The 27,069-nt window shown below is 39.6% G+C and overlaps 1 protein-coding gene and 1 long non-coding RNA gene across 3 annotated transcripts in view; one reads left to right on the top strand and one right to left on the bottom strand.

Moving 5' to 3' along the window:
- Nucleotides 1-3,303, bottom strand: part of AHR (aryl hydrocarbon receptor) — a 62,811-nt gene extending 59,508 nt beyond the window's left edge. The window contains exon 1 of the mRNA XM_036402023.2: nt 2,838-3,303. Within this exon, the coding sequence (XP_036257916.1) occupies nt 2,838-2,893 (56 nt within the window). The 5' untranslated portion in view covers nt 2,894-3,303. The remainder of the gene's footprint in view (nt 1-2,837) is intronic.
- LOC118698603 (uncharacterized) lies at nt 2,877-21,719 on the top strand. 2 transcript variants are annotated; one of them, XR_004981921.2, is made up of 5 exons: nt 2,877-3,189; nt 14,916-15,064; nt 19,276-19,415; nt 20,059-20,499; nt 21,406-21,719. It is a non-coding gene; the product is annotated as an uncharacterized LOC118698603 (long non-coding RNA). The 2 variants fall into 2 exon arrangements; XR_004981920.2 differs by having other exon boundaries at nt 20,059-21,719.
- The last annotated feature ends 5,350 nt before the right edge of the window (nt 21,720-27,069 follow it).

Raw genomic sequence — 27,069 nt, 5'->3', positions numbered from 1 at the left:
GCAGGGGCCACACATTGCTCCTCAAGCCTCAGTGGGGAGTGGAGCATCCCCCAGCCCTGCTGCCACCAGGGGGACTCATAGGGTTTAAACCCTAAAGAGGGAGGAAATCGAAAGACTCCAAGGTATTGGGAAAGTGATTTCTGTAGCATATCACAAGCAATTGCAGTGCACGTGTTTAGCATCTTTTTCTTCTCTCCCCTTACATGACAAGATAACAAGAAGAATTGGAAGGAACAAGGAACAACTGCCTATTATGTTCCCCCACAACTGTGTTTCTTTTTTAGCTGCAGTACTGTAATTCTCAACTGAATCAAAAAAGCACATTTCAACACTTGGCACAGTCAGACAACAGCCTGTGATTCCCTCTCAAATTCAGCTCTCTACAGGGCAATAGTAGAAACTGGGAGTTGAGTTGCAAGAAGGAAGTTTCTTAAATTGTTACAGAGTTATGACCATGAGTTATTTGTACCTGAAACAAGAAGTATTTCTTCTGTTTAATTTTTTTCCCATGGCAACTATGGCATTAGAGTTAGACCTTCTTCCATTTCTACAAGCCTCTACAGATCTTACTAATTATTATGCTCCATTAAGAGGTACCTATATGACAAATAAAACATTAGAACTATCAACAGATATAATCTCTTCTACAAAGATATTAGTCCCAGTAATGTATCACCTCTACCTTTTTCTGTTCTCTTCTTTTTGGGTTTGTTTTTTTTTTTTTTTGAATAACTGAATTCTACTGAGAGGAGGAAAAATTGAATTCAAACAGATTAAAATGACAGTAGTGTCAAACCTTTAGTAGCCAGCACCAAGTACCTCTTTCCTCTCTCTTGCAATCAGTTAAAAAAGGTTTATTGCCCGTGTCACTTTTTTTTGGCCTAAAGGTGTGGTCTGTAAAGGTGTGGTGTGTATGTAGTTATGTGAGAAATCAGAACCCTCTGACCCATTAGCAACATTCTCCAAGACTGGCCCAACAGAAGCAGCAACCAAGGAGGATAAGGTATTTTGAGAAGAAAAGAAACACATGAACATGATAAGTGTGTTAAAAGCAAGATAAATGTCTTACATAAAAATAATTTCCAGTAACCCAAGCAAGGTGGGTTAATAATTAGCCTCCATTTCAATTATAGGTGAACAAACTGTTTCAATATGAATGTGTTTATTTTGAGAAGAAACTTCTCCCTCTGATCCTAAGGCCAATAGATAAATAGTTCCCATTAGTAATAAAGCTTCAAGTTCAACTACTCACAGCAGTTCAGCCAACTTACATAACAAGAAGATACAGGGAAATGGATTACTTACATAGACACTACAGTAAGGTAAAACAAAAAGATTTCACATCCTCTATCCAAGGCTAACCAAAATTTAATAATAAGGAGATCTTACCAGCAAGCAGAATACCTCATCATTCACAACCAGAACCTCTTGCCTTTAGCTATTAGTAAGCTACAAATGCTACCGGTACATTTCATTTCCTTGTGAACAAACACTGATTTCATTCTTAAAAATTGGAAACTACAGTGTGAATTTAATTAGGTACCTCTATAGTTTTTATTTGGAAATAAGTGGTCAAAAAAGCAGGCACTGGTGTTTTCATAATTAATGCATTTTTTAGCAGGTGAATTATATATATACACACACATATGTATATACACATAGATACACATACACAATTTTTCAACTTTTTTCCTAATTTGTGGGGTAAAAATCCAAGCTATGTACATGCATTCATTCTAACAACTCCAACCATAAAGAAGCAAGCACTCAAGCTAATTCCCTTCATCCCGAGACTGATTTGTCTGCTGTGAATCTAAAAACATATCATTCACAACACGATTTGATCAAAAATTTCCCATTCTCTCCTTCTATGCTTTTGTAGCCCATGTAGTTATTTTACACCTACAGAAGTAGCCCATAGAAATGCACTTGGATTTTTTGAGCATTGCTTATTTTTCTTGCAACTCGGTAGTTTACCTTTGCTACTTTTTATGACCTAGAGATTCTTGACTTTCAGTTGAAAGTGCAAGTTAAGCATCTCTTCTAGCCTAAAAATTCCCCTCTCACGAGAGCAACGTTTTAGTGAATCATATAAAACCTAGGATGCAAACCTAAAGCAGGTGCAGCAAACAAAATTATTTCAGCACTAAACTGTTCCCACAGTTTCAAAAATATTAATTAATAAACAAAAAGCCCCTATATAGCCAGGTGTTTGAGTTTGGTTTTTTATTTTTTCTTTCCTCTTCCGACCGGTCTACAGCACTTGGGTTTCTTTGACTCTGCACAAATAAGCGCATCTCATGCGGTACCGGAGGATTCAAGAGGAGGGTTCAAGCCGGGGGTCCAGCACTCCTAGGCAGGCCCTACACAGTGGGAACCGGCCAAGCCTTTCCCGACTCCGACCCCGCGTTCCCCGCAGAGACACCTGAGCGGGCCGGGGGCCGCGCGGTGCGGGAGCGCGGGGGGAGCGCGGCCCTCGCCCACGGCGGCCACCGCGGCGGGGCGAGCGCAGCCACCGCGCGGAGCCGTCACCTCAGATGCCTCCCAATCTAGGTCAGCCGGCTGCGCCGCGCTGCCGGCACCGCTCCCTCCTTCCGCCGCCCCGACCCTCCGCGCCCCGACACTCCCTTCTTCTTTTTTATCGGGGTGGCGGGAAAATCCCTAAAAGCGGTAAGAGTCCTGCCGGCACCCCGAAGCAGCAGCAGCGCTCCCGGCGCCCCTGCCCCGTACCGCCCCCGCCGGGCCCCGCGGCGCGGTGCGGGGCAGGACGGCGCGCCCCCGAGAAGCTCCGCGCTCGCTCTGCCCTCCTCGCCTCGCCCGCCCGCGGCGCCGCTTACATTTTCTGCACAGGTTTCCGCCGCTTGCGACTGGCGTAGGTGACATTGGGGTTCATCCTGCCGCGGCTCTAGCGCCCCGCGCCGCGGGCGCCGCCGGCCGGGGGCCGCCGCCCCTGCTGCCCGCCGGGTCCCGGCTGCCGGGAGCGGGCGAGCCCCACCGGCGCCGCAGCCCTGGCCTCGCTCCGCCCGCGGGCCCCGCTCCTGCTGCCCGCGGCCGCCCGGAGCTCGCTCGCTCGCTGTGGCGGTGGCGCCTTCCCCGGGCGGGCGAGGACGGGAGGCGGAGGCGCTGCAGGGGCGGGTTCCCAGGTGATCGGCGGCGGCTACACCCACTCGCCGCCCCCGGAGGGCACAGGTATGGGGGCGGTCGGGGCTTTCCAGCGCCGCTCGCGCCGCGTCTCCCCGCCAAGGCGACGCCGTCTCCCCGTCGGCTCCTCTGCGGCGGTGGGAGGGTGCGCGGCGGGCTCTGCACCCCGGCGCGGCCGCCGTCTGCTGGCCGAGCGCCTGTCAGAGTGCGCGGCGCCGGGACCGCCCCGCAGCGCCCGGCCCGGCCCCGCGCCCGCTCCCGGCCGGGTCCCGCCCCGCCCGGCTGACAGCCGCCACCGCCCCCTCGCCGGGGAGGCCCCTCGCGGCGGCGGCGGCGGGCGGAGGAGCAGGGGCGGCCGCGCCGCCATGTTGGGAAGGTCACGCCAGGAGAGGGAGGACCGGCGCGGCGGCGGCGGGAGCGCTCCGGGGTGGGCACGGGGATGGGAGACGGAAAAACCCCCAGCCTCTGGTGGCCGGGGAGCGATGCGAGGGGGGCTCCCGCGGCCAGTGAGAAGGAAGGTCAGCTCCGAGAGGTCATGTAGCCCCGATAACAGAAAATAATCGGGGGCGGCAAGGGGAGAGGGGGAGAATCACAGCGTTAAAGTTGAAAGACAAATGACACCATCTCAGTGGCACCGTGATGTCCGTGTCTGTCAGTCCACGTCCCCCGTTCCCCCTCTCTTCCCGCCTCCGCCGGACTGACACCGTCACAGCCGCAGGTCGCCCCAGCAGGGAAGCCCAGAATACCAGGCGACCGCCCAAAATAGGGGGTTATTGGGGGAGAAGCGGAAAGGCACCGGGCTCCACCGAGGACAAGGACAGCAGGACACCTGGGGACAGAACGGAAATCACTGGCGGCAAGGTTGTCGCTCGCCAAGCATCGGGAGGACCGGCGGGTCTCAGTGACCGGGGACGCGGCTCATGTCCCATTAGGTGACAAATCTCTGAGACATTGCGCTGATATTTTCGGCTAAACATTAGTTTCAAATGAAAGGAGCTGCATGGGAAAGTTACTGCCAAATTGCTGACGAGTAAAACCGTCCAAGGAGACCCCGGTGCCGGTCTGACCCGCCGTCTCTTCCCCGGCCCGTTCTCTCCCTCCGATCCCTTTCGCCGCCTCTGCCGCAAGCATCAGAGCTCTTCCTCCCTCCCCTGGAATAACCGCAATAAATTTTATCTCAGCGCTAAACTCGAGAGCCCAGGAGTCGCCCTGTGTAAACACAGGTTGTTCGCGGTCAGGCTGAGACGACAGTCGGGAAGAGCAGCCTTTTCTCCCTTGCCGAGGCACCCGCGCCCCGTGGGGACGGCCCTGCCCCGCCGCCGGAGCGGGACCGCAGCTGCCGGCTCGGTCCCGGCCCCGCCCGGGCGCGGTCCCCGCAGCCGCCGCTCCACTGGCGGGAGGCCGAGGCAGTGTCCGTGGTGCTGCTCTGGCTGCCCGTCCGCAGGGCTGGCCGGGCTGTCGGCATCGCACCCCGGCTCGGGGCTCGCCCCTTTCTCCGCCGCTTACACGGAGAGGAGCCCCGCTTACACGGTGTTTCTGCTCCGCCCTGCCCGCGGAGGAGATAGCGGTGGTCCCGGTGTTATCGTACGGCAAAAACCTGGGGCAGAGCGCGGCGCCCGCCCCGCGGCCAAGCGGCTTCCCCGGGCGGTGCTGCCGGTCCCGCGGGGTCCCTCCGGGCCGGGCCGTGCCCCGCCGGGTCCCTCCGCGGGCATTTAGGCGCACTTGGTTATCAGCTTAATTGCTCGGGTTTAGCTCCCTGCTATCCTGTGCCAGGGGCAAAGTGCACTGAAGCCACAACAGGCAGATAAAATTAATTTGACTAGACCTTAACGATGCTAGTGGGTTTGTCAGATGCCAGGGATTTGTCAAATTATGTTTTCAAAAAATAAGTCCTCAGAATACAACATTTTTGGAAAAATACAGATAGAGGACCTTATGCCTTATGAGGTCAATGCCTTGCAGTTGCAGTCTGGCCAACTTTCTGACCTATCATTTTTGCAGAGGACGCCAACTTTTTGGTAGCTTCATTCCCCTGTCCCTTTCCTCTTCACTCTCATCTCTCTTCAGAAGATCGTACCAGCATCCTAGAAAAAGCAAGTGGATAATACAGTATGTGTCTTACTTCCTTCTCTTTTCCTGTCCCTTTATTCTTTTGATTTTAGAGCTGAAACTGAAATTCATGCACATTCTTCACTCCAAACATATTCACCTATGGAAGCACTCAGTTTCTTCCAGCCCAAACTTCCCAGTCCCTTTCAGTGCTCTTTTTAGCCTGTGACTCTTCCTATTCACTGGTTTATTTCTCTGTCAACACAAGTGGGCTGTGATCACTCCATACAACATAAATTGCTGCTCTGCTTTCATTCTTCTCTTCACTCAGATTATCTTTGTGTTGAATGGTTACAGTCATTGTTCATGGCTCCTCTTCTTCTAATTTTTGATTAATTGCTTTCAGTCCTTTATTTATTCACTTTGAGATTGAACAAAGATTTCTTATTCTCTGCTGGTGTCAAGACCATAATGCTTTCTTGCTCTCTTGTGCTACCTAGGTAGCAGAGAGACACTCATGCTGTCTCACAGGCTACCTCCAAATCTCTGGGCATTACAAGAAGGAAGTAGCCTCCCATGATGGGCTGTATCTCCCAATTCCCTTCTGAGGCCATGGGAATTGCATAACACTACCAAGGTACTGTGGGTACTCTTAGCTCCCTAATTTGGAAATAAAGAGTAAGGTAAATTCATGCTGCTAGGCAGAAGTTGCATCTTCTGTTCATTGGAATGCCAATCCACTGCCCATTGTTACAAATCCTCTCCAATGACAGAGACACCTATTTAACAGTAAATATGAGATTTCAGATGTTCAGCACACAGAGAATTGCAGAATGCATGGAGAATGTCCTTATACATCACTGGGGCCTTTTAGGCAGTTAACTAAAAAATTCTAAAAATTACCCACAGCTTTTGCAAATCAGTCCTCATCTGGTGTTCTTATAGCCCCTTTGCTTAATGCACTGTCTCATTATTTTCTTTTATATTTGATAATTTGGGTAGAGATGTTGCCTCACATTGAGTGTAAAACAAGAAAAACTATACAACTGTGATTCAGCAGTCTTAGATACACTCCTTTATAGTGTATTATTTTTGTTAGACTTTTTATTATTTTTCTTTTTGAACTTGTATTTTGTCATGTTTAACAGCAGGTTTGGTCTTGCAAAGGATGACTGTGGTTAATATCATGTAGACAATTAAAAAAGGTTTAGTTCCTATGGAGATCACATTCATGCATACAGTACTCTCATCTCTTCTCATTTTATCTTTAGGCTACTACCCAGGTGTTTTACTAGTTCTAAACCAAGGAACAAATTTTCCTGGAATAAATTCTCTCAAACAACTAGTAATCACTTTTCTCCTCCTACTCAAAGCTAGCATTTTTGCCCTTATAGATATGACTTGTCATGCCAATCAGTGATGAGATTTTTAAGAGAAATATGTTTGTGCATGTAGTGAGCTGTGCCTTTCCCCATCCCCAGCATGTGTGAGGTCCAGTATCCAGTATACTTTGCAGCTATCATCCTCTGGAACTTCCAGAGCTCTTACTTGTCAGCAGTCACACCTGTTGCCCTAGCTTCAAAATAAGCTCTATCGTTTTGTTCCACACAATTCCACATTCTGCCCCATTTCTGCATCTCCTGCCCTGAACAGTTCCCTCCTAAGCTCTGTCTCCTGTCCCCTCACTCATTTCATAGGGTAGGGGCTATTTGGAAGAGGGGACTTTTACTAAACAGACAGAAATTCCTGAGTGAGCTGGAGATCACAGGGTCACTATGAGACGAACAAAAATCTTGTCATTTGGGAGGAATTTATAAGAACTATAAACACTGCTTGTTATCTTAGGGTCATCTCTGACTCATTTCTAGCTTTTACCCTACTCTTTCTGTCCGTGGCCAAAATTTTACTTCCGTCAGCTTAATTCTGTGTGCTGACTTGTTCTAGCTGTTTGCAGGGTAAATAGCACAGAAGAAATCTAGTCTTGGTATCTGTGATTTCTTCTTTCCTTCCCTGGAGACATGGAAAGAAGACTGGGATTTAAAATTGTGATTTATGCATCTCAGGTTTTGTTGATATACAGAACTGTTGCTGATTTAGCTGTTATTTTCTGTGTTCTACTGAGAAGGAATATTTATGGTAACTCAGATAAGTCTTGTCCTACTCGTTTCAGGGGAAGTAATCATCTGTAGAAGTTGAATGAGAGTTAGTGAATTGCCTGTATGTATAGGCAATGATTGTTTGATGATTGGAAAGGACGTACAAACCTATTACTGCAAGAAACGAGGATTGTTGGCAGAGATTCTACCCCACTTTTTAAAACTTTAACAGAAGTAATTATATAGAGAACAAAGAAAGTCAGTCTTGGGATTAATATTACTAAAGCCTCACTTTCAGGTACTTATTGAACTGTCTACAGTTTTAATGAGAAAATGGGATTGACAATAAACTTCCTCCTCCCCCACCCTGCTATTTGTATTTTTGTCAATATGAGACAGAAACACCACATTCTTATTTTTTGCTCCCATCCAGACCTGCCTCCCCGCTCCCACTACCCTTGCAGGTGCTTCTGATGTGTTAGTGTTTAAAATCACACCCAGTTTCTATTGAATATTTAATTTGGGGAGCATTTCCAGAAGTTGAAGTGCCGTATGAAGGATGAAAAATATGAAATATAATTATTTGGGAAAGGAGAATATAATCATCACATAGAGGTTCCTGCTGATAGGTCTTGGTTAACAATGGTGTTTTAATTATTTAAAATTCATTGACTTGCACTAATCCAATGTAATCTATAATCTTAATTGTTCCAACAGAGCCCCCAAAAATTATTGAGTAGATGAAAAACACATTTAAAGACTGTGTTCAAGATTTTTCAATTTGGAAAAAGTTTGGGAAATTAGTAAGAATCATCTTTAAGGCAGGATCATGATTCTACTTATATCCTATGGTATGTAAACCAAAAAAGCATATTGCACTTCTTAGTACAGGGATAAAGGAACAATATTAGTATAAAATAAGTATAAAAGGCTTGGTATTCTCAGGTTTTTTTCTCCTATGCAGAAACAAGTAGAAGAGAACAAATTTATACAGAAACTGCCTCTTTGCTCAAGATAACTCTTTTTTAATCTGAAACCAAGAGGTTCTGAAGAGCTTTAGATATATAGCAAGCAACTTAAATGAAAGTTGCCTGCCTAAAACATTCATCAATCCTCTTTTTCCCCACAAGCATTGAAAGTAAATTTTATATTATAGCTAAATATTCTTCCATTATTATGACCAAGGACCTCTGTTTTTGTCCAGAAAAGTAAAGAGACACTCATTTTCATCCAACATAATTGACTCCCAATCAAGTACAGGAAGACATAAAGCAATCAGTGATAATAAGTCATCCTTTCCCAATGGCAAGTCAGGATGACCCCAGAGAACCTCTTAAGCAAGACACCAGCGGTTAGACACCAGTATGACTGACAGCCACTCCTTCCTCCTCCCCTCCTTCCTCGTTGATGGAGTAAGTTTATGTTTGTTACATGAATATACAAAGAGTTAGGTCTGCAACTACAGACCTAGAAAGAGAAAAATACTGGCTTTGCATATACTGTATTAAGTTTCCTGCAGTCAAAACACCAGGATCAGCAAATACATTATGTTCCTAGGATCCTTCCCTGCCACTGAGGCTCACTGGTACAAAAGGAATCAGATCCAGACTATTATATTTTCTTAGTTTCCAGATTAAGGTGATTGCATGCAAACTGCAAACTGCTTGTGCTAGCCTGCGGACTGCCCCTGGGAATCATGTGGGAACATGTTGAAGCTGTCTAAATGATGATTCTAACAATTTAAATCTACCAGTGATTGTTTTAACATCTTGGAAGTTCCACAACACTTGTTAAATTTACTAATACAGATTGAGCCTCAGAAAACATTTGTGATGCTTTTGGCTGCGAATGTTCCAAATAGCCTACAATCACTAGGATGAAGGAGCAGGAAAGTTTTGGTCACAACAATAAATGTGACCAAAACTGACAATCAGCAAATGTGGGCAGCATATGATCCAGCTGCACCACAAATACAATCTTGTTGCACCGAGACCTTCTGTTCTTACACACACCACAAATACATGAAGAGCTGATCATTTACTTCTACTTTACAAGCACTACTGCACTCTGTTCATTAACAGGACTTTGTTGCTTAATTGGCTTACAATTTTAACAAAACCTGTGGTTTGAGAGGTCCTGAAACAAGCTTACAATTATGACGGTTGACTCAGTAGGCTGCAAATTCTCTTTCTGCTCTCATTAAGAGGGAAGGGTATACACAAAGTAAGACTAATGAGTAAAAAACTTATCTAAATTAGACATGACAATGCTGTTTCCATGCCAGAGTTTTATTTCTGTGAGAAGAAACTTGAGCTAACTTTAATAAATAAATGTAGGTGTCATGCATTTTAATTTAACCTTATAAAACCTTACCATGACTAAGATGAGCTACAGGTATTGTATCAATGGCAATTGTATTATTTCTCATTCTAGGGGACTTCCTGTTGAATCTAGTGGGTATACAAAGACAAGAATATAACAAAAATAGCAAATAGATACACAGATATCTAAATGCCAAAGACCAAGGCTAAAACTAATATCAGATCTGTATAATTACACAGAGATTTCCACAAACATACTGACATATAACAACAGACAAGAGCAAACAAACAGGAAAGCCCAAACACAGTGATTTTAATACCTGCTCAGGAAGTAGCCTGCCTGAGAATAAAACTCTGGTCTGTGTTAGTTTCATTCAAATTATTTTCATTTACGTGATACAAAATGCAGTCATTTCTTGAGTCCATAGTTCTCTAAAGCATAGTGAGCTGAATCTGTGTCATCCCTATCAGTTAACTTCCCTACCCATCACTTACTGCCTTCTGTCACAAGGACACTGCAGCCTCCCCAGCTAACGTACTCAGGGCATGCTCCTAGAGACTTTTTCTCATTGAGCAATTCCATTTTTATAGGTTTTCTAATTTAGACACCTAACATACTTTCCCATCCAGAGTGACTACAGTTTTCTGTTATTCCAGCAATATTTTTTTTTTGCTTTCATCCCTGACTGAGCCACCTGAGGAAGTGAAGAGAGGTGAGAAGACAATGCATCTTGTTAGGGCAGGAAAGTAGGGAAACAACTGCCTTTGAAGAATTAAAGCCAGCATGGATCCTGAGAGCTACCTCATTACATAGAGCAAACAATAACACTGGAGAAAGGGTAACAGAAGCAGGTATCTTTGCAGTGGGAAGAACTTGAATGCTTTTATTCTGCAAATAGTAGTCATGGCTTGTTATTTCTTCTCAGCATTAATGGAGAACATGCATGTACTGAAAACTGCCCACAAACCACTTGATGTATTGTTTGCTTTATCCTTTCTATTTTTTCCACATTATACTGTTAAGTGTCCTAACCAGACTGTGTTTACATGTATCCCTAAGCAAGCCACAACTGTTGCTAGCTACATATCATCTTTATAGTCTCATTATCTCTGGTTCTCAGAATTCTGTCTGGCTCACAGACTAACTTAGTATTTAACACTTGCTTGTAATGAGTCTTCTCAAAGCCTTCTAAATCAGTGTGCCCTGCATGCAAGATAAGTGTTTAGCTCCTCAGTTATAGTGACCTGCATGTTCATTTTCCCAACTAGCTACCTAGCATCAGCTTCAGAGTAGAGCCTCGGGTGTTGTCTGAAAAGTAAGATTTTAACAATCTGAGCTATGCAGAAAGCTGTCTCTTAAATATTTTTAATGTTATACACATGCAAAAGAACCACAGACCAATGTCTAGTGTGTTCTTTTGCAGTTCAGAACATTCTTTAAGTATTTTTCTGTTTACAAAAATAAAGATACTGAATAATGAAGATACTGAATTAGAAAACTATCTGTCCAGTAGAAAAAAGAAAGCTGTTCTATTTCTTCTAAGGAATACTGGGAATACTGCCTCATTTATAATTTGTATTTTGGATTACATATATATATATATATATATATGTATATATATATATATAAAACATTGTAAATAAATGACAAAATACTGGAGTGGATAAGAAATATGGGCATTCTTTTCAATAAAAGAGAAGTGCTTATTTTTTAGTCTATGTATTTAATCTTCTAAAAACCACTAGATTAAACCAACTTTGAAACCTGCTGATTACCAGTTTCTTATGTCAGTTTTCTTAGCAATTCTGATGATCTCAGCACAATAGTGTCAGAACTGTTTCTTCAGTGTTTTGCACAAATATTTTTATTATCCTGGCACTACAGTAGATTGTGTCATCAAGATACCATGAAGTTTTAGAAGTTCACTGTTTTCCCTTAATAGTCAATGGATCTATTATCTAAACTATCTGCCAGAGATTAGAAGTTGCTCATTTCAGAGATATAAAATACTTCTTGTTATTTCTGAGGGTGTATACCAGAGCCAGTTCACAGCTTCTTTCATAAGGAAGACGTAACAAAAGAGATGTCCTAGAGGCAGCAAAACTCCAGCAAACATAAATTTTTCATCCAGGATTCCTTTTATAGGAATTCCCTGAGTTCATACTTGGTAAGTTTGAATCTGGGCTCTTTCATCTTACAAAGTTAAGGGTGAGATTTCCCTAGTAGTGTGCAGCATGATAGATGATCCTTCAAAAGTCATTGACAATCCTTTCAAGGCACATATGACAATATTTTGAAGTAGAGTAGGGTTTGAAATGAAACCAAACACTAAGCACAGAAATAGGGTGAGATGATCTCATCTATGTTAAGAAAGACAAGCAGTGGCATGTTGGTCTGTCTGAGCCTTTCAGCTGGCCCTCAGGCTTGCCTTAAGGTGGCTTGTGGTCTGCATAATGTCTCAAGGCCAGTGTGATATGTTTTAAGTGAGTTTCCAATGATGAAAGAAGTAATTCCTGTATTTGTTTCTACCTCAAGCCTAAAGAATCAGGAGTTGCAGCTGAAGGTTACTTCAGTTATTGAAGTTATCATATTGAAGTTATCATATTGAATGAAATGGAGCAACTGTCAAATTTTCTATTTTCTGTTTTGTTTGCTTTTTTTCCTGGTAAATATTCCTACTATATCTACTAAAATATAAATAGTTATAATAGTATGAAGTGAATTGAGTCTATGTTGCATTCAGTTCCCTAATTCCATCAGATCAGGGTATCTGGCATAGTGTTTTGCATGCTAAATAATAAGACAACACTGTGTTCTTGGTGCATTTATTCATTCCTCATCTGATAGAAGTAATTAAGCATCTCTATACAATTTTGAGATGTTTAATAACAAAAAGTCTTGGGACAATTTATCAAAGTCACAGAAATGTTTCAGTCTTACTTTCTGAAAGTGGGATTCCTACTCTACTTTTCTAGAAATGCAACCAGAATAGAACAGGAAGGTAAAATTGATGAAAAGCAAAGAGAATAAGTACAGCAAATAAGGAAATCCAGAAATAACAATAAGCCAGTAGTTAAAAAGGTGGGTATTGAAGAGAAAACTGAAAATGGTTATGGAGCAACTTGAGATCAAAAAGAAGACATTAAAAAAATCTGGAAAAAGAGACATAAGAGAAAATTTTTGAGTTCCACTAGTAGCTCATAGAAGCATGGAAGCTATTATTTGTAATAGCTCATTTAGAAATGTCACTGTAAGAACTAGTGGTCAATATGTTGTTACATTACAAAGAAATTTCTTAGAGCTTTTATGCCAGTAGTTACAGTGGCAGAGAACCATATGAGGAATTATACAAATTTAACAGAGTATGTATGTCTGAACAGCAGTGTCTGGGTCATTGCCAACATCTAAACTCTATTTAATTTCCTAGGTATGTTGCCTTTCACACTCATGTTCTAGAATTAGCCAATCCAAAAAAATGAACAAAGAAAGGGAATGATATGGGAATAATCTTCAGCTTGTCCCCATAGAATCTTCTTGTGCCTTTTGGCTCCATAGAGCATATTGTGGATTTGCAATTATTCTTCCTCTGTGGAGCCCTCAGGGAAAGGCACACACAGGGAAACCTCCACATTCCCCATCACATGATCCTTCTGCAATAAACTGAAAAAAAAAAGCCTTTCTAAAAGGAGACCTGAAAACAAATTTCTTTGGGATATTACTCTTCCTGTCAGAACGTCTCCCCAGTAAAAAGTGTTTCAGCAATCCATGTGCCAGAATGTTATGGCTAGAAAGTATTTGTTAAAGATGTATTGCTACCCTTGTATAAAATATTTATTTTATTCCCATAACATTCTCAATAAGTAGCAAATGTATATTTCTTGGTCTCCATTGTTTCAGGCCAAAATTTGTACCAAAGTCATGACAACATTTAGAATAGACACAATGAGACAAATATGTTGATCAGGGCAGAACCTGGTAGATACCTGTGTGTGTTTTCCCCTTGTTTTCCTCTCCTCTGTAACTATACAGATGGAAGAATCACAGCTCAGTGGGTTTTTTTTTTTCCCTTCATTTCATTTTTTTCTATTGTAGGCCGAGAAGAATAAAGAAAACTGCCAGTTTAGGATTTTAAGCCTAAAACAGTACAGTTCCTGATGATTGGAAATATGGTTACCTTAAAATCATGGCTGCAGGTCACTTGAACTGCATTTGTAAAAATGAAAATAATAAGAATTTCATATATATTTGTGCCATTTTACTCCTGTTGTGGTAATTGATGCTCTGACAAGGCTGAGTTTGTTCCTTTAACACCTATGTGCATTCTATCCACAAGCAGCTAAATAGTTGCTTAGTTGCTTCCCTTACATAATTCACACAGAATGGCATTAAACCTGAAGATGATGTTCCAGATTGTTTAGGCTTGTGGTGGCTAGAACCATCTTCTGTGATCCTCTCCAAGCTTATTACAGCTGCATTATATATATATATATAAAACTATCAAATTATCATACAATGATATGTACCTATATATATACACATATATATATATATATATATATAAAACGATCAAACTATCATACAATGATTTATATGTACCTAGTCAGATAAAACAATAATTTCTTACACCAAGCTATATGCAAACCCAGAGCAGAATTTTACATAAATTAATAACCACTTCTGGTTTAAACCACAGTGTGTCATGGGGAAAGAAAAGGAAATGTTATATCCTTTTTGCTGTTGAGTTAATATTGTTAAGACTAGGCCTTTCATGGAAATTTTTGGTATTCACATGGTGTAAGAACATCCAGTATTTGCAATATTTGAAATATTCATTTATTTGAGGTTCTTTCACACAATATATCTGCATGTATCCAAACAGCAGACATAATATGTTTTTTTCTGAAATATTTGATAAGGATGACATAGAATAAGAATAAGCTTTGGAAAGTACTCCATATTTTAAATCACCTCTGTTTTCTTTATGAAATAAAACATTACTATGAGTAGCTAGGTCATTTCCATCTATAAAAAGCAGAGAAATCAGTGTTTTGTCTGATAGTATTTTGCAATCCCTTCAATCTATTTAGCTTAACAGATGTAGGAATGCACACGGATGGAAACAACTCAATCTTTTTCAAGCCTGATGCTCAAGAAAATAATCAGGGCAGTGAGCTGGTGATGCTATGCCTTGTGTTTTTTGTAACTGAAACTATTGCAGAGGGGATATTGGAAGCAAAAGAGTATTATTTTTTAGAAAACTATGGATTTCATGTTGGTTATCTAATATCCAACCTATGTCATTCCCAGAAATCACTCCAGTTCAAGAGACGTGGCTGTCCTACTCAACTCTGAGTGTCATGCTGCTTCTGCTGGAATTAATGGTTCATCCAAACTGCAGGTGCTGTTAGACCCTGAGCCTAGGTGCAGGCAGTGGCTGCATTCTGTGGTGGAATAAGGTGAGCTGCAATTCAATATAATTTTCTCTCTTCCTCTATCTTTATTTTCTGTACTCCAGTTTAGACTGGAAGATGAAACAGCCATAGGGAGGAAAGTCAGTGTGTGCTGTGCATCAGGATAGCTGACCTGCAGGATCAGTTACAAACTGCTCAAGACTGTTAGTGTAAATGCAGTCCAGGGAGAGATATTAATGAATATAAATTCAACAGAATATAATCAGTGAAGGCTACTTTTCCAATTTCATCATACTTTTGTAAGGAGTGATAGGATTCAAAATAAATCTCTGATGGTGCTCCTCGGTTTAATGAGCAGCCACCTGTACTGCCAGATGTACAGATCCTCAGGCTTTTCTACCTTTCAAGTCAGTATTCTGCAATCTAGTCACTCCAACCAGCAGTCAGGTAGCAAACATTCAGCATGGCTCACTCAGGAATTTCAGCTGGGATTTGGACCCTACAGGACTTTCCTTGGGGGAACTTGTCACAGCGTGTTTGTGCTGACACAGGGTTTTAGAAACAAAGTAATTTATATTACTTTTTGCAAGGTAAAAAGCCTTTGGGAAAAGTAATAAATAAATAAATCCTCTTTGTGAGCAAATCCCTCCACTGAAAAGAAAACAAACAAAAAATCGTCCTCTTGTTTTGAACTGATATCAATGGCACATTTTGGATGGCTTCTTCTTTCTTCTCAAGCTTCCAGCTATTTGCAGGATTTTTGATATTTGTGGTTTCCCCTGATTAGGAGTTACTGACTTATCTATGTTTTATTCCTGCCAAGCACCCTTATCCCAATCTACCCAATATTCAAACACTTTTATCTATTACTCTGAAGAGGTAGAGGGAATTTGTACCAGTATCATTATTGTACCTTTCTATCTCACTTTTTAAAGTCTTCCTTTATTGCTCTCCTTTATCTAATGCCTTGCTGTTGAGCAGACAGGCAACAATACAAAGCCAAACACATTAGTCATTGAAAGTACCTCCCTCACCCTTCATCAGAATCTGTTTTGTTTCTTCTGCAGCTGTATCTTACACAAAGACACATTCATGAAATCACGCACAACTTTGATTATTTTGAAGACATGGACAAAACAAGGAACAGGAGAAAAACAAGCAAAAAATCCAGAAGTAGAAACATCTTCTTTAATTGCTTTCATACTGAAATTAAATTATATTCTTCAAGAAAATGCTCAGGTTGTCTAAACCAAATACTTGGGAAGTGATATGAGATGTAATGAAAACAAGTACTTTTTTTTTTAATAGTTCATCTGAAAATGCTTACATGCAATTTTACCTACAGTGACACTTACTGTGTTGGTAGACAAACACAGAGGTTGAAATTAGTAGATATAAATCATTCTGACTTATAAACATAATGGAAAATTGCAGGTTTAGTTGAGACCTGTTCTTAAATATAGACTCTTAGTTTTCAAGAGGTGAAAAAGAAAGGTGGGAGAGAATAAGAGAAATTATTTATTTGGGTTGAACAGAAACAGCAATAATTCAGACTTACTAGAAAAAATGAGCACTTCCACATCTCTGAGTTTTTTCTACAAAAGAAAATTCCTTCATTTGAGCATGGGTTAAGGTTTCCAGCCTTTGGAGTAAACACTTTAGAAAGCACTGCAATCTTTTTTCTTTTTTCAATGTCAACTGAAACAAAGTCAGGATTAGTGCTCAGTGGATTTTCTGAAATAAGTGAGTCTCACACATAAATATACTCATTGGATCCAACTCTACTCAAAATGGTTATAAGTTTGCTTCATGCACAATGACTACAACACAATTCAGGCTCAGATTTTGAATGGAATCTCAGGCAGATTTGCCATGTGTTATATATTCCACTTGAAGCTATCCAGATTGAATAAATAGACATCAGTTTATATTCTGCATAGTAATTAATACAAAGATTTGAATTATCCTAAGAACCTGGGCCTTGAAAATTCAGAATTAAATTGACCATCCTGCCTGAAATCTAACAGTTATGGAATACCGTACATTCCTTAATACACCATATTACAAACACAAACACAGTTAACAACAGTACAGGTAATAACAATATCAAAACCTAGTAGCAATATATTGATACCCAGTTACCAAATTTCTTCTGAAGAACTGTTGTTACTCTCTGGAAAACAATACAAATCACAAGAGTTCCCTGGGAAGTGCTGTTAAGGGATCATTGCTCTTACATGGTTATGTCTCAAGCAAGCATATGGATAAAAAAAGCACTAATTTAAAAAGCTATTATGGAGGTCATGAAGCATAAACACACTGCATAAACCCTGGTTAGGCAAAACCCTAAGTCTTCCCTGTTTTCTTTCATTCCATATTTTTATCTTGGATGGAAACAAAGTCAACATTCTCTTTCAGCTCTCCAAATAAAATTTCCAGGAATCAGGTGTTTCAAGCTCAACAGAGGCAATGAGAAAGAATGAGGGTGCAGGGTTATTGTAAGCAACCACAGTAGGAAATTCACATCTATCGTTTCAAGCACTGTAGTAAGTATTTTAAAACTTCCCTAACAGTAAGTTAAGATTCACAAATCCATATTGCTTTAGTAATAAGGGAAGTTCCAATGGCTCTGGTTCTGCAATCATCACTGTTATTAACAGCTGTTTGTTCACCTCAGTTTGTGGAGAAGAGGTCATTATTAATGCCAATGTGAATTCTTTTTATGAATGGTACAACCAGCTAGTTACAAAATAAAAAGTTACAAAAATAAAGGGAGAGAAAAATCCTAAAATGTAGTGTCTAGGTAATGTTATCCTCGTGGAATCGAGATATGTGGTGGGAATGGGCCTATAAATATTAATAGAGATAAATAAAACAATAGATAATATCAAATAAATATAGTATAATATCAATAAATCAGAAAGAATAGCCTGGAAATAGCACACAAACTGTTTCCAAAATCAAGTAGAACTGATGTAAAGCCTGGAGGCAATGAAGCCGAGGAGAGGTTAATCTGATCATGCAGCAATCCTTATGACCTCTTTATGTTGATAGGATCATTCCTCTTAAGCGGAATTAAAACTTATGGAGGAATAAATATGCTAAACTGTGCTGAGATGAAAATGATTATCAAATTATATATTGCTGAAAATAACTGTAATGTGAAGGCTGCCCATGAGACAGCACTTGCCATCACTGCATCACTACCTGCTCCTGAAGGCAAGGTGCTGATTTTGAATAACCTGCTTCTGCAGGAATCTGTTGATTTGCCCAGTGTTGCTTCATTACTTCAGCAGTCTTCTCTCTTCTCCAGCAGTTAGCAGGCCACCATGAGGCAGTTATGTTTTACATTTGCTTCAACTGAAAATAATGCTAATGAAACATCAACCAACTTCCATTCATGATAGCTCTAATTTTGGCAGACTGAAATTAGTAAGTGCTATTATATTTTTGTATCACAATTCATACACAGACCTGGATGTTTCAAGAAAAAATTAAACTAAGATGCCTATCATTTAGCATTTTGAAAGAAATCCAACAAATCCAGAATTTCTGATACAAATTGTGAACGCAAAATCTTGTGTAGCGTGTATAAACACTGAAATAAGGTTAAAAAGCTCAATCAACTTCCATACTTTGAAACATCTGGAGGTCAAGAGACATTTTTACAGGGATGGCAAATGAACTGAATTAAAGGGAAAATAGATTTAATGAAAGTGCTTAAGAAAATACTTTTCTTTAATTGCAAAGTATTATTGTTAACAACATTCACGTCAAGCTTTTACCTCATTGCAATTGTGTCTTCCTTTGGACACAAGTAATCAAATTGTGTCAGTATAATTTAATTCTTTTGGGCATAATAAGCTTAATGCTTTATATAGCAGTGCTAAACCTAACAAGTGCACAGAGTCCTGTAAATGCAAAGAGCAATCCTTCATTGCATAAACCATCGTGTGCAATCACCCCAGTTCAGACAAAGCCATAAACACCTGCAAGAACCATTTCAGGGGGGTCAGCACCTGGCACAACACAAAACTATTTGTGCAAGAGAATTTTCCAGCCACTAAAAATGTATTTACAAAGCATGGATGCTCTTTTTTTCCTTCATTTTGCAAGACTTCATGTTATAGCAGAATATGCACTGCACTCTACACACACTAAATGTTCAGATGCAGTTTCAGAAATATTTTAATTAAAATGAGTTATCAATTACTTGAAAATAATTGCCCTCAAATGTTTCCTTACTCTCTTTACAGGTGTGAAAATTTCTGAATAATAATGCTTTCTGGGAGCAAGATGGGGGAAGGAAGACAACTCATATCATAGACTCTCTTTATTGTAATGCTGAAGGCTATGTCTGTAGTTGATATGTGGCATATAAAAAGACAAAGTATAGGTAGGTCTGATTATCTTTTTTTTTAAACCTGAGGTGACTTCTGAATATAGACAAATCTCCTATGGAAAAGCAGCCGACCTTCTATTTAAAATATAGAAAAATATTTTTGTATAAAATATATAGTTTTAAAGTTGTGTTTAACTGTAAGGATCAATATTTGAATTGATATCATGTGATTAAATTAGCTATTTCTTTTGGAGTATAGCTACTGTTATTAAGATACATACATAATATCTTTTATGTCCAAATTTCTTTTCCTAAAATGTTTTCCTAAATTTCCTTAAATTGCGAGTTCCCTCTCCTTGACTACTATAAAGCATCATTCCTGGCAGAACTATTTAAAGTATTAATTTTAAAAAACTTGCTTCTTATGTTAAGTGTAGACGTAGCATGTGAATTATTAGAAACAAAATACAGTTCACCTTCTGTGGTATTTGCTGTTGGCTTTTTTCTAATTAAAAAATGTCTTCTAAACCAAATCAAAACAAAACAATCAAAAAAACCCCCAAACAAACATAAAAAAGCTTGCTTTCTTTCTCCTATACCGGAGAAAATACCAGAGTCCTGAACAGACCTCAGCATTTCAGGATTTGGTGCCATGATGTATTCATTTAAGTTTGTGTGTGTGTGAGTTATTTTCCAGGGATGTGAAACTCTTTTGTATGTTTCTCATGGTTATGCAACTTACTGAACTGACATTTGAAAAATACATGTGATTCATATTGTCTCCAGTTTTGGGGAAAACTTCTGGATTCCCACAACTTCCAAAAGAAGGAACTTATGGAAACCTTTTGATTTGCCTAGCTGGTGTGACCAACTTCAACCACTTCTCATCTTCAAGCAAGACACCAGTTGTCTCCCCTCTGTTGCTTTTGCAGCAATTGGACGCTAAATTTAATACACAGGAGAAATATTGAGCTTCAAGGTGCTTCAAGGGAGAAAAGCAGAGAAATGGATCCCTCTTTGCATTATACACTTGAGGAGGCACTGAATGAAGACATGAACCAAAATATAGTCCTAAAATCACTGTAAGGGTGTAAGAATAATGCCATGCATAGGGGTGTCAGCTCTCTTGAGGATTAAGGTAAAAGAAGCAAAGACTTGCACCATCATGAAAAATTGTCTCTTCTTCAAAGAGACACTGTCCCACTTTAGTAGTCAGTACCTCTGTATTTCATGTACATAGATTTTCATGTCAAACATATGCTTCTGATTATTCTAAGACTTCAGTTTTCTTAACTGTTTTACTCAGCAAGGAGTGGATTTTTTAAAATTGTACTATAAATAGTCATTCCTCTATTCAACTTGACACATATGGTCATTCTATCATTTTTGCCAAAACAAGGGAAACCAAATAAAGATTTGGGGAAAAAAAAGGGAAGAGGAAGAATAGTGAGGTAAAGTATTTCTGCACTTTGTCAGACTTCTTTATTCTCAGAATTTCGTCATCTTTTTCACACAGAATCTACACAGAAACACACTCACAATGCTGACAAGTCCACTCCGTTCAGGTTTACTTCTCTTTTCCCTTTAAGATAATAAAAATCATAACAAGAATAACAAAGAGGTTATAATCCACTAACTTCACAAGAAATTGAAGCAATACTTAGGGTGTAAAGAATAAAAGTTTGACCGTGCACTTCTAAATTATAGCTGTAGTTTTTTTCTTAACTTTGAAAAGATCTGTACTATTGCTTCCCAATTGGTTCATGAAGGCTATTTTTAATTTTTTTTTTTGGAGCAGCAAGATAAAAATTCTATTTAGAAAGATGGGTAAATATGGAAAATTGGGATCCAAACCTGAGATTCAAACTCTCTCAGGATTTGCACACATTCAAATCCAGACAGAAAAACATCTGTATGTCTACTGGCTCTGACCTAAAAACTCACACCAAAAAATCTGGTAGGCTGTTTGGCTAAGGCCTGTCTATATTTAATAATCTTTATTATACATTTGAGAATCTAAATAATTAACCTTGTTTCTTTGCAGGAGATCTTTCTAAAGTTGTGAATGAAAACAGTACCTCCATTCAGGGATACTGATCCTATACACACTGACCTCTGAGAAAAAAGAAGAAGCATTGTAAAAAAACCAACATCTATATGTGGACTTATACTCCTGGGTGGGGGTAGATTTCAAAATATTTTCAAGAGTTTCTCCAGCAGATGAATGTCTCAATGAGCATGTAATTTATCTTATCTGTCATGCCTGGTAACATGTAAGACAGAAAACATTATTTCTTTTCCCACCACCCAAGAACATTCTGTATTTTCATAAGAAACAATACAAATAGCAGGCAAATTCTCTTTTTCTCCTCTGTGTCTAAGAGTTGGATGTAGTTCACCTGCAGGGCTGGCATGAAGACTGAACACTTGTAACCATCCTGTTTGCACTGAGGAAGCTGAACCCTAAAGCAGAAGAGTCAGCATATAAACTAAAGGAACTTTATTTGATAATTTTATGTAGAAACAGAAAGAGCTGGTTATAGATTAGATTATTCAACTTTATGTTAATGTATTCCACCAGATAAAAAATAAGATATCTATGTTAACTCTAAATAAATTCACACCAGGAAGTCTCCTGTAAAATGAATTGAAATGCAGATAGGAAAATGAAAAATAGTAGTTTTGATCCTTATTTTAGGATCCTTATTTTAGAAGTACCTTGATCCTTATTTTAGGGATTATTCAAAGACTTACCCAACACAGGTGTATATGTATGTCACCTATGGGATTTCTCTGACCTTTTCACTAGATGAATACTGTCAAATATTATATTCTGGCCTTTAATCAATCCTTCTGTGCAGTTCCTGTGGCTGGAACAACAGGAGGGATGGCCAACTCCCCAGCATCTTGCTCTAATCATCACTTCTCAAGAGAAAACAGCCCCCTGCAAATCAGAAGTATTCACTCCTCAGGTGCTTTCCCACAAAATCCTTCAGACGGGAGGCTTAAAATAAGCCCTTAAAGGGATCAGATTGTGCTCCTGGGGAGTAGTTGCTTTTGTGTTCTCTGCTTTTTCTGAGAAAAGGATCAGCAAAACATCTGCTGTAGGATATGAAATAGTTGGAAAAAAGAGGCTTTTAAGGGCCTAAATTAGAATAAGGGAGATGAATCTGGGAAAACTGATAAGCAGTATTAATAATTTGTAAACCACCAAAGATACTTCCATCATATCTACCACTATTACATAAAAAAATATGATAAATTGTAGCTTACTGTAAAGAAGACAGTAAAAATTCTAGCATTTACAGTTGTTTGAGAAACTTTAAATCTTCCTTTGTATGTAATTCTTGAGAAATCAGAATAAACATAAAGATCATGCCATGATCATGGTCATGTAATTGAAGGCAGTGTTGTAATAGATATATACAAATGCAGCAACGTATTACTGATATCTTTTTCTGAACTATAGAGTTTTTTTCTATAGACTCGGTAATGTGTAGCATTTTACACTAAGCAGTCCTATCTTCATATTTCTCAGTTGTATGACTTAAAATGTGTAGGAGAGCCCTCAAGATGTCACCTGTAAGACACCTTGGCTATGGAGTGAATTTTAAACTGTGCTGTAGTTTTATACATTTTTCATCTTCTGAGATAAAATGTTAAAGGGCCTGATAGGGTAGCCAAGAAAGTAATTTCTATGAACTATACCAACAGTATCATATAGGTTTAAATAATTTCTGAGAAAAATATAATAAAAGAAGATTACTTAGGATGTAAAAGAAGCTGTTGAAATGTAGGTCTCAGAGATTATGAAAGCCACACACTAGCCCTGCAGCAAGTACTGGCTTCCACAATTACCTACTGCTACTAAGGTTTGGTTGCTCAGCCTTAGATATTCCAGGAAAAATACATGAGAAAGGGATTGAGAATTTTTTTAAATTTTGTGACAGTAGTCACTGATGCCGGGACTGTTTCCAGTAACAGCTGCCCTAAGGTAACAGCACAATCAACAGCTGCGAAGTCCAAAAATTAGAAATTTGTTTGGCATACAAATCAGTAATTTTGAGGAAAGGAGCCAACTGAAGAGTACTTCATGCATCTGGCATCTGTTGAGTAGCTGCTCTGTACAGTGTGGAAGGATATTGTAGGAAAATATTTGAAACAAACTGGAAACAAGTAGCTTAAAACAAGCCTTCTGGGGACTGAGAAAGATTCTGTGTTGATAACAATATGGAAAAGATAAAATATGAGGCTTCTGGGAAAAGGGTGAACCACAAAATAGGCATGACTTGTAATATGGCTGAACATAACCCTAAGTATCACTTTCCAAAACTTTAGTTTCCAGAAAAGCTAAAAGCACGTCTCTTAAAAATGAAAACAACTGAGGTTATTAATATATTATAAACAACATGACAAGTAAAATAAATGTTATTTCTAATTTTCTAGAAATACTAATATTAATCTGTGAGTTCTTAAAACAGGCCACTTTCAGTCAGAGTGAGAAAATTGGAACTGGGATCTACAATAATAAAGCTGCTCTGAATAATGATTTAATACAGGGGTTTGTCTAGTGTTAGATGATAGAAGGCTGTGAATAAACTAATATTCTTTAAGCCCTAATGGGATTAAGGGAGCAACATGATGCAATTTGATTATTTCCAATAAGAAGCTGAAAGCATTTGGCTTTCACTGTCATATAAGAATCACTCTTTTCTAAGCACTTTTAATTTTGATGGGATATCCAATATAACATTATGTGGATCAGCTTAAAGGCAGTTATGTTTGATTATTTTCCTTTCTTTGTTTATTATGTTCCTACTGATATTTTAAATAAAAGGGTCTCTGCAATTCAAAGGCAAACAGATTCAAAAGCTGTAATTAACAAACTCTAGATATGAGCGACTCTAAATATATACAAATACAAGAGAAATCTTGAGCCAAATCTGAGCATGATGAATAAATTATTCTAAGAACCATTACTTAAGTATCATCAGCAATGCCAGGAGCAAATTTTAAATTGGAAACATGACTTTTTATTTTCCCAGCTGCAGGCAACAAAAAGCCTGACCTGCTTATAATTGTGCATTCTTAAGTGTCTGTTAGAGAACCTTTGACCTCAGGCAAGTGACCAGGCCCACAATTCCCTTTTGTAAGTCCTGTGGCGACATTGGGTTTGGGTTGCTTCTGCCACCACACTCTAGGAGGTGATGCACTTAACCAAATGAGTCTACAAGGCTCCTTTGGCTTTAGCAGGAGCAAGTTCTCTACCTTCTCATTCCAGCTCTTTGTTCAGCTCAGCCTCCTATTTTAGTATTAGCCTCTTAACCCTATGATCACCAATTTTCTTAAGCTTATCATGAAAATGTCTGCTTCACTCATCAGTGGGCTCTGAGCATTTGCACATCAACGCTGCCCTGTATGTTTGCACCGGGTAGGTGCTAATGCTCATCTCAGAAATTCACCTATCTGCCAAAAATAGAAGGTGTTATTTCTATTTTGTCAGATCACAAGTCAGTGGCTTCACATATACAAGAAACAAACAAACAAAAAATAAAAAGAGAATGATGATGTGGGAGACAGTCTTGCTCAGTCATTCCCCAAATCCACAGCTTCTGTACAGGTTGAAGGAACTCAAAGGTCTCTCTGAAGTGCAAAACATTTTCTAGTGGCAAAGAAAAAAGGAATTTTGCCTTGGGACATTGCAGTGTAAAGGGCCAGGTCAAAAGATTCAGAGAGCAGAGCTTTTTGCTACTTTCAAGTTGTCAGGTTTAGTTTGTGCTAAAAGGCACCGTGGTCCCTGGTGAAAGGTAAGAAGCTGTTTAGACCTCACAGAGAAAAGAAACTACCATTCACTGCAGTTCATGAGACTTTTCCTGCTGTCAGAATCCTTCATAGTCCAGAGACCTTGTTTACCTGCCCTAGCTCCCAGGGAAGCTCTTTGTGCTGAGGACTCCATTGCCCTCCTGAGGGGGAAAGTCAGACTTCTCCTTTCATGTGCCATAAATCTACCTGAGTGTTGAGGGAATTCTTCCTTCACCTTTCCAATTACACCCTGTTTTACCAGACTGCATAAATAAGAGAAGCATTTATTTCTAAAGCTTCCTTCATTAAAACAATTGCCCCTTTTCTTTGGGAGGCAAGGTGGTTATTATTGTTACATTAAAATTAATACTTGAGTGGATGTATAATGAGCAGAAATTGTTAATCTTTTAAGGCAAATTTGCATTCACTGACATGTTGACACTGAGGTCTCTCTATTGCAGCAAAGCACTTTTGTTTTGGTGTTGACATTTCAATTTGACATTCTTAGGCTCTAAAACATCTCTAAAAGGGCAGCTGACACCAGCCCCCTCTTTTCCTTTTTATACACCCCTGCCACTACACAGTGTGAATTTGGCTGCATATATTTCAGAGAAGTAAGGCATCTAGTAATGCCTTAAGTGTTACACTTGTGTTCTGCTCATCCCTTGAATTTAGATAGGGCTTCTTCTCTTACCATTTTTATCAGAGTTAAACACTCAGGTACATCAGCGCAGAAGTGAAAATTTCCAGCATTTATTGACATTTATACCACAGACATATCAAACCACTTGATAGACAAGACCTTTCTATATTTGCTAATCAGATAAAACAACAGAAATCCAACCACAACTGAAGAGTCATGTTTTTATTTCAATACCAGGTATGGATACAACCAAATAGTGAAATATAGATCTGAAACTACATCAATTGTTTCTGAAGGTGACAAAATCTTCTGTGTAATTTCTCCTCCCACTATATTTTTCTGGACTCCTCTCTTTAAGAGGCTTTTTGTGTCTATACAGAGACACTAATGAATCATTTTCCTTCCCAACTAGCCCCATATCTACTAAAAAAATAAAGGAAAATATTTTAAAATTGAATAACTGGAGTGTTAGCCATTATGTTGTCAACAACTGAGTAACATGAAGCTGTTTGCTCACCACCCCCTACCCATGCTGGGATGGGAAGGAGAATAAGAAAAGAGTTAATACTTGTGGGCTGAGATAAGAACAGCTTAAAAATTGAAATAAAATAGAATGTTATAATATTACAACAGTAATAATAATAATGGAAAGGGAGATAACAACTAAAGAGAGAAATAAAATCCAAGGAAGATAAGTGATGCACAATACAATTGCTCACCAGTTGCTGACCAATGCCCAGCTTATCCCTGAGCAGCTATCAGCCCCTCTGAGCTGATTCCCCCCCAGTTTATGTATTGAGAATGATGTTCTGTGATACAGAACTTCCCTAAGCTAACTGTCCTGGCTATGGTCCCTCCCAGCTTCTTGTGTACCTGCTTAACAGCAGAGCATGAGACACTGAAAGGCCTTGACTAAGAGCAAGCACTAAATATGAGTGTGTTGTCTACATTATCCTCACACTGAGTGAAAAAAGCACAACACAGTAGTACCAGTTACTTGGAAAAATATTGACTCTATCCCAGCTAAAATCAGGAGCAGTTTGTACAAAAATTAGAAGCAAACAAAGAAACACAACTTCTCAAAATGTCACCAGCAATGTAAGCTCTTAAGGGCTTTGAATAGGTCACAGTTGCATGTAGACAACATTGTATGTTGTGCTGAACAGTGTCAGTTCCCTGTCCAAGGGAACCTCCCTCTTAAGAGCATCTGATGACTTCCATGAAAGAGCAATCCCATTGAGGTAAGAGGAATATATGATTGTC

Source organism: Molothrus ater, chromosome 1 (assembly GCF_012460135.2).
Source record: "Molothrus ater isolate BHLD 08-10-18 breed brown headed cowbird chromosome 1, BPBGC_Mater_1.1, whole genome shotgun sequence".
In the NCBI taxonomy this organism is placed as follows: Eukaryota; Metazoa; Chordata; class Aves; order Passeriformes; family Icteridae; genus Molothrus; species Molothrus ater.
This window is presented reverse-complemented; position numbering and strand designations above follow the sequence as displayed.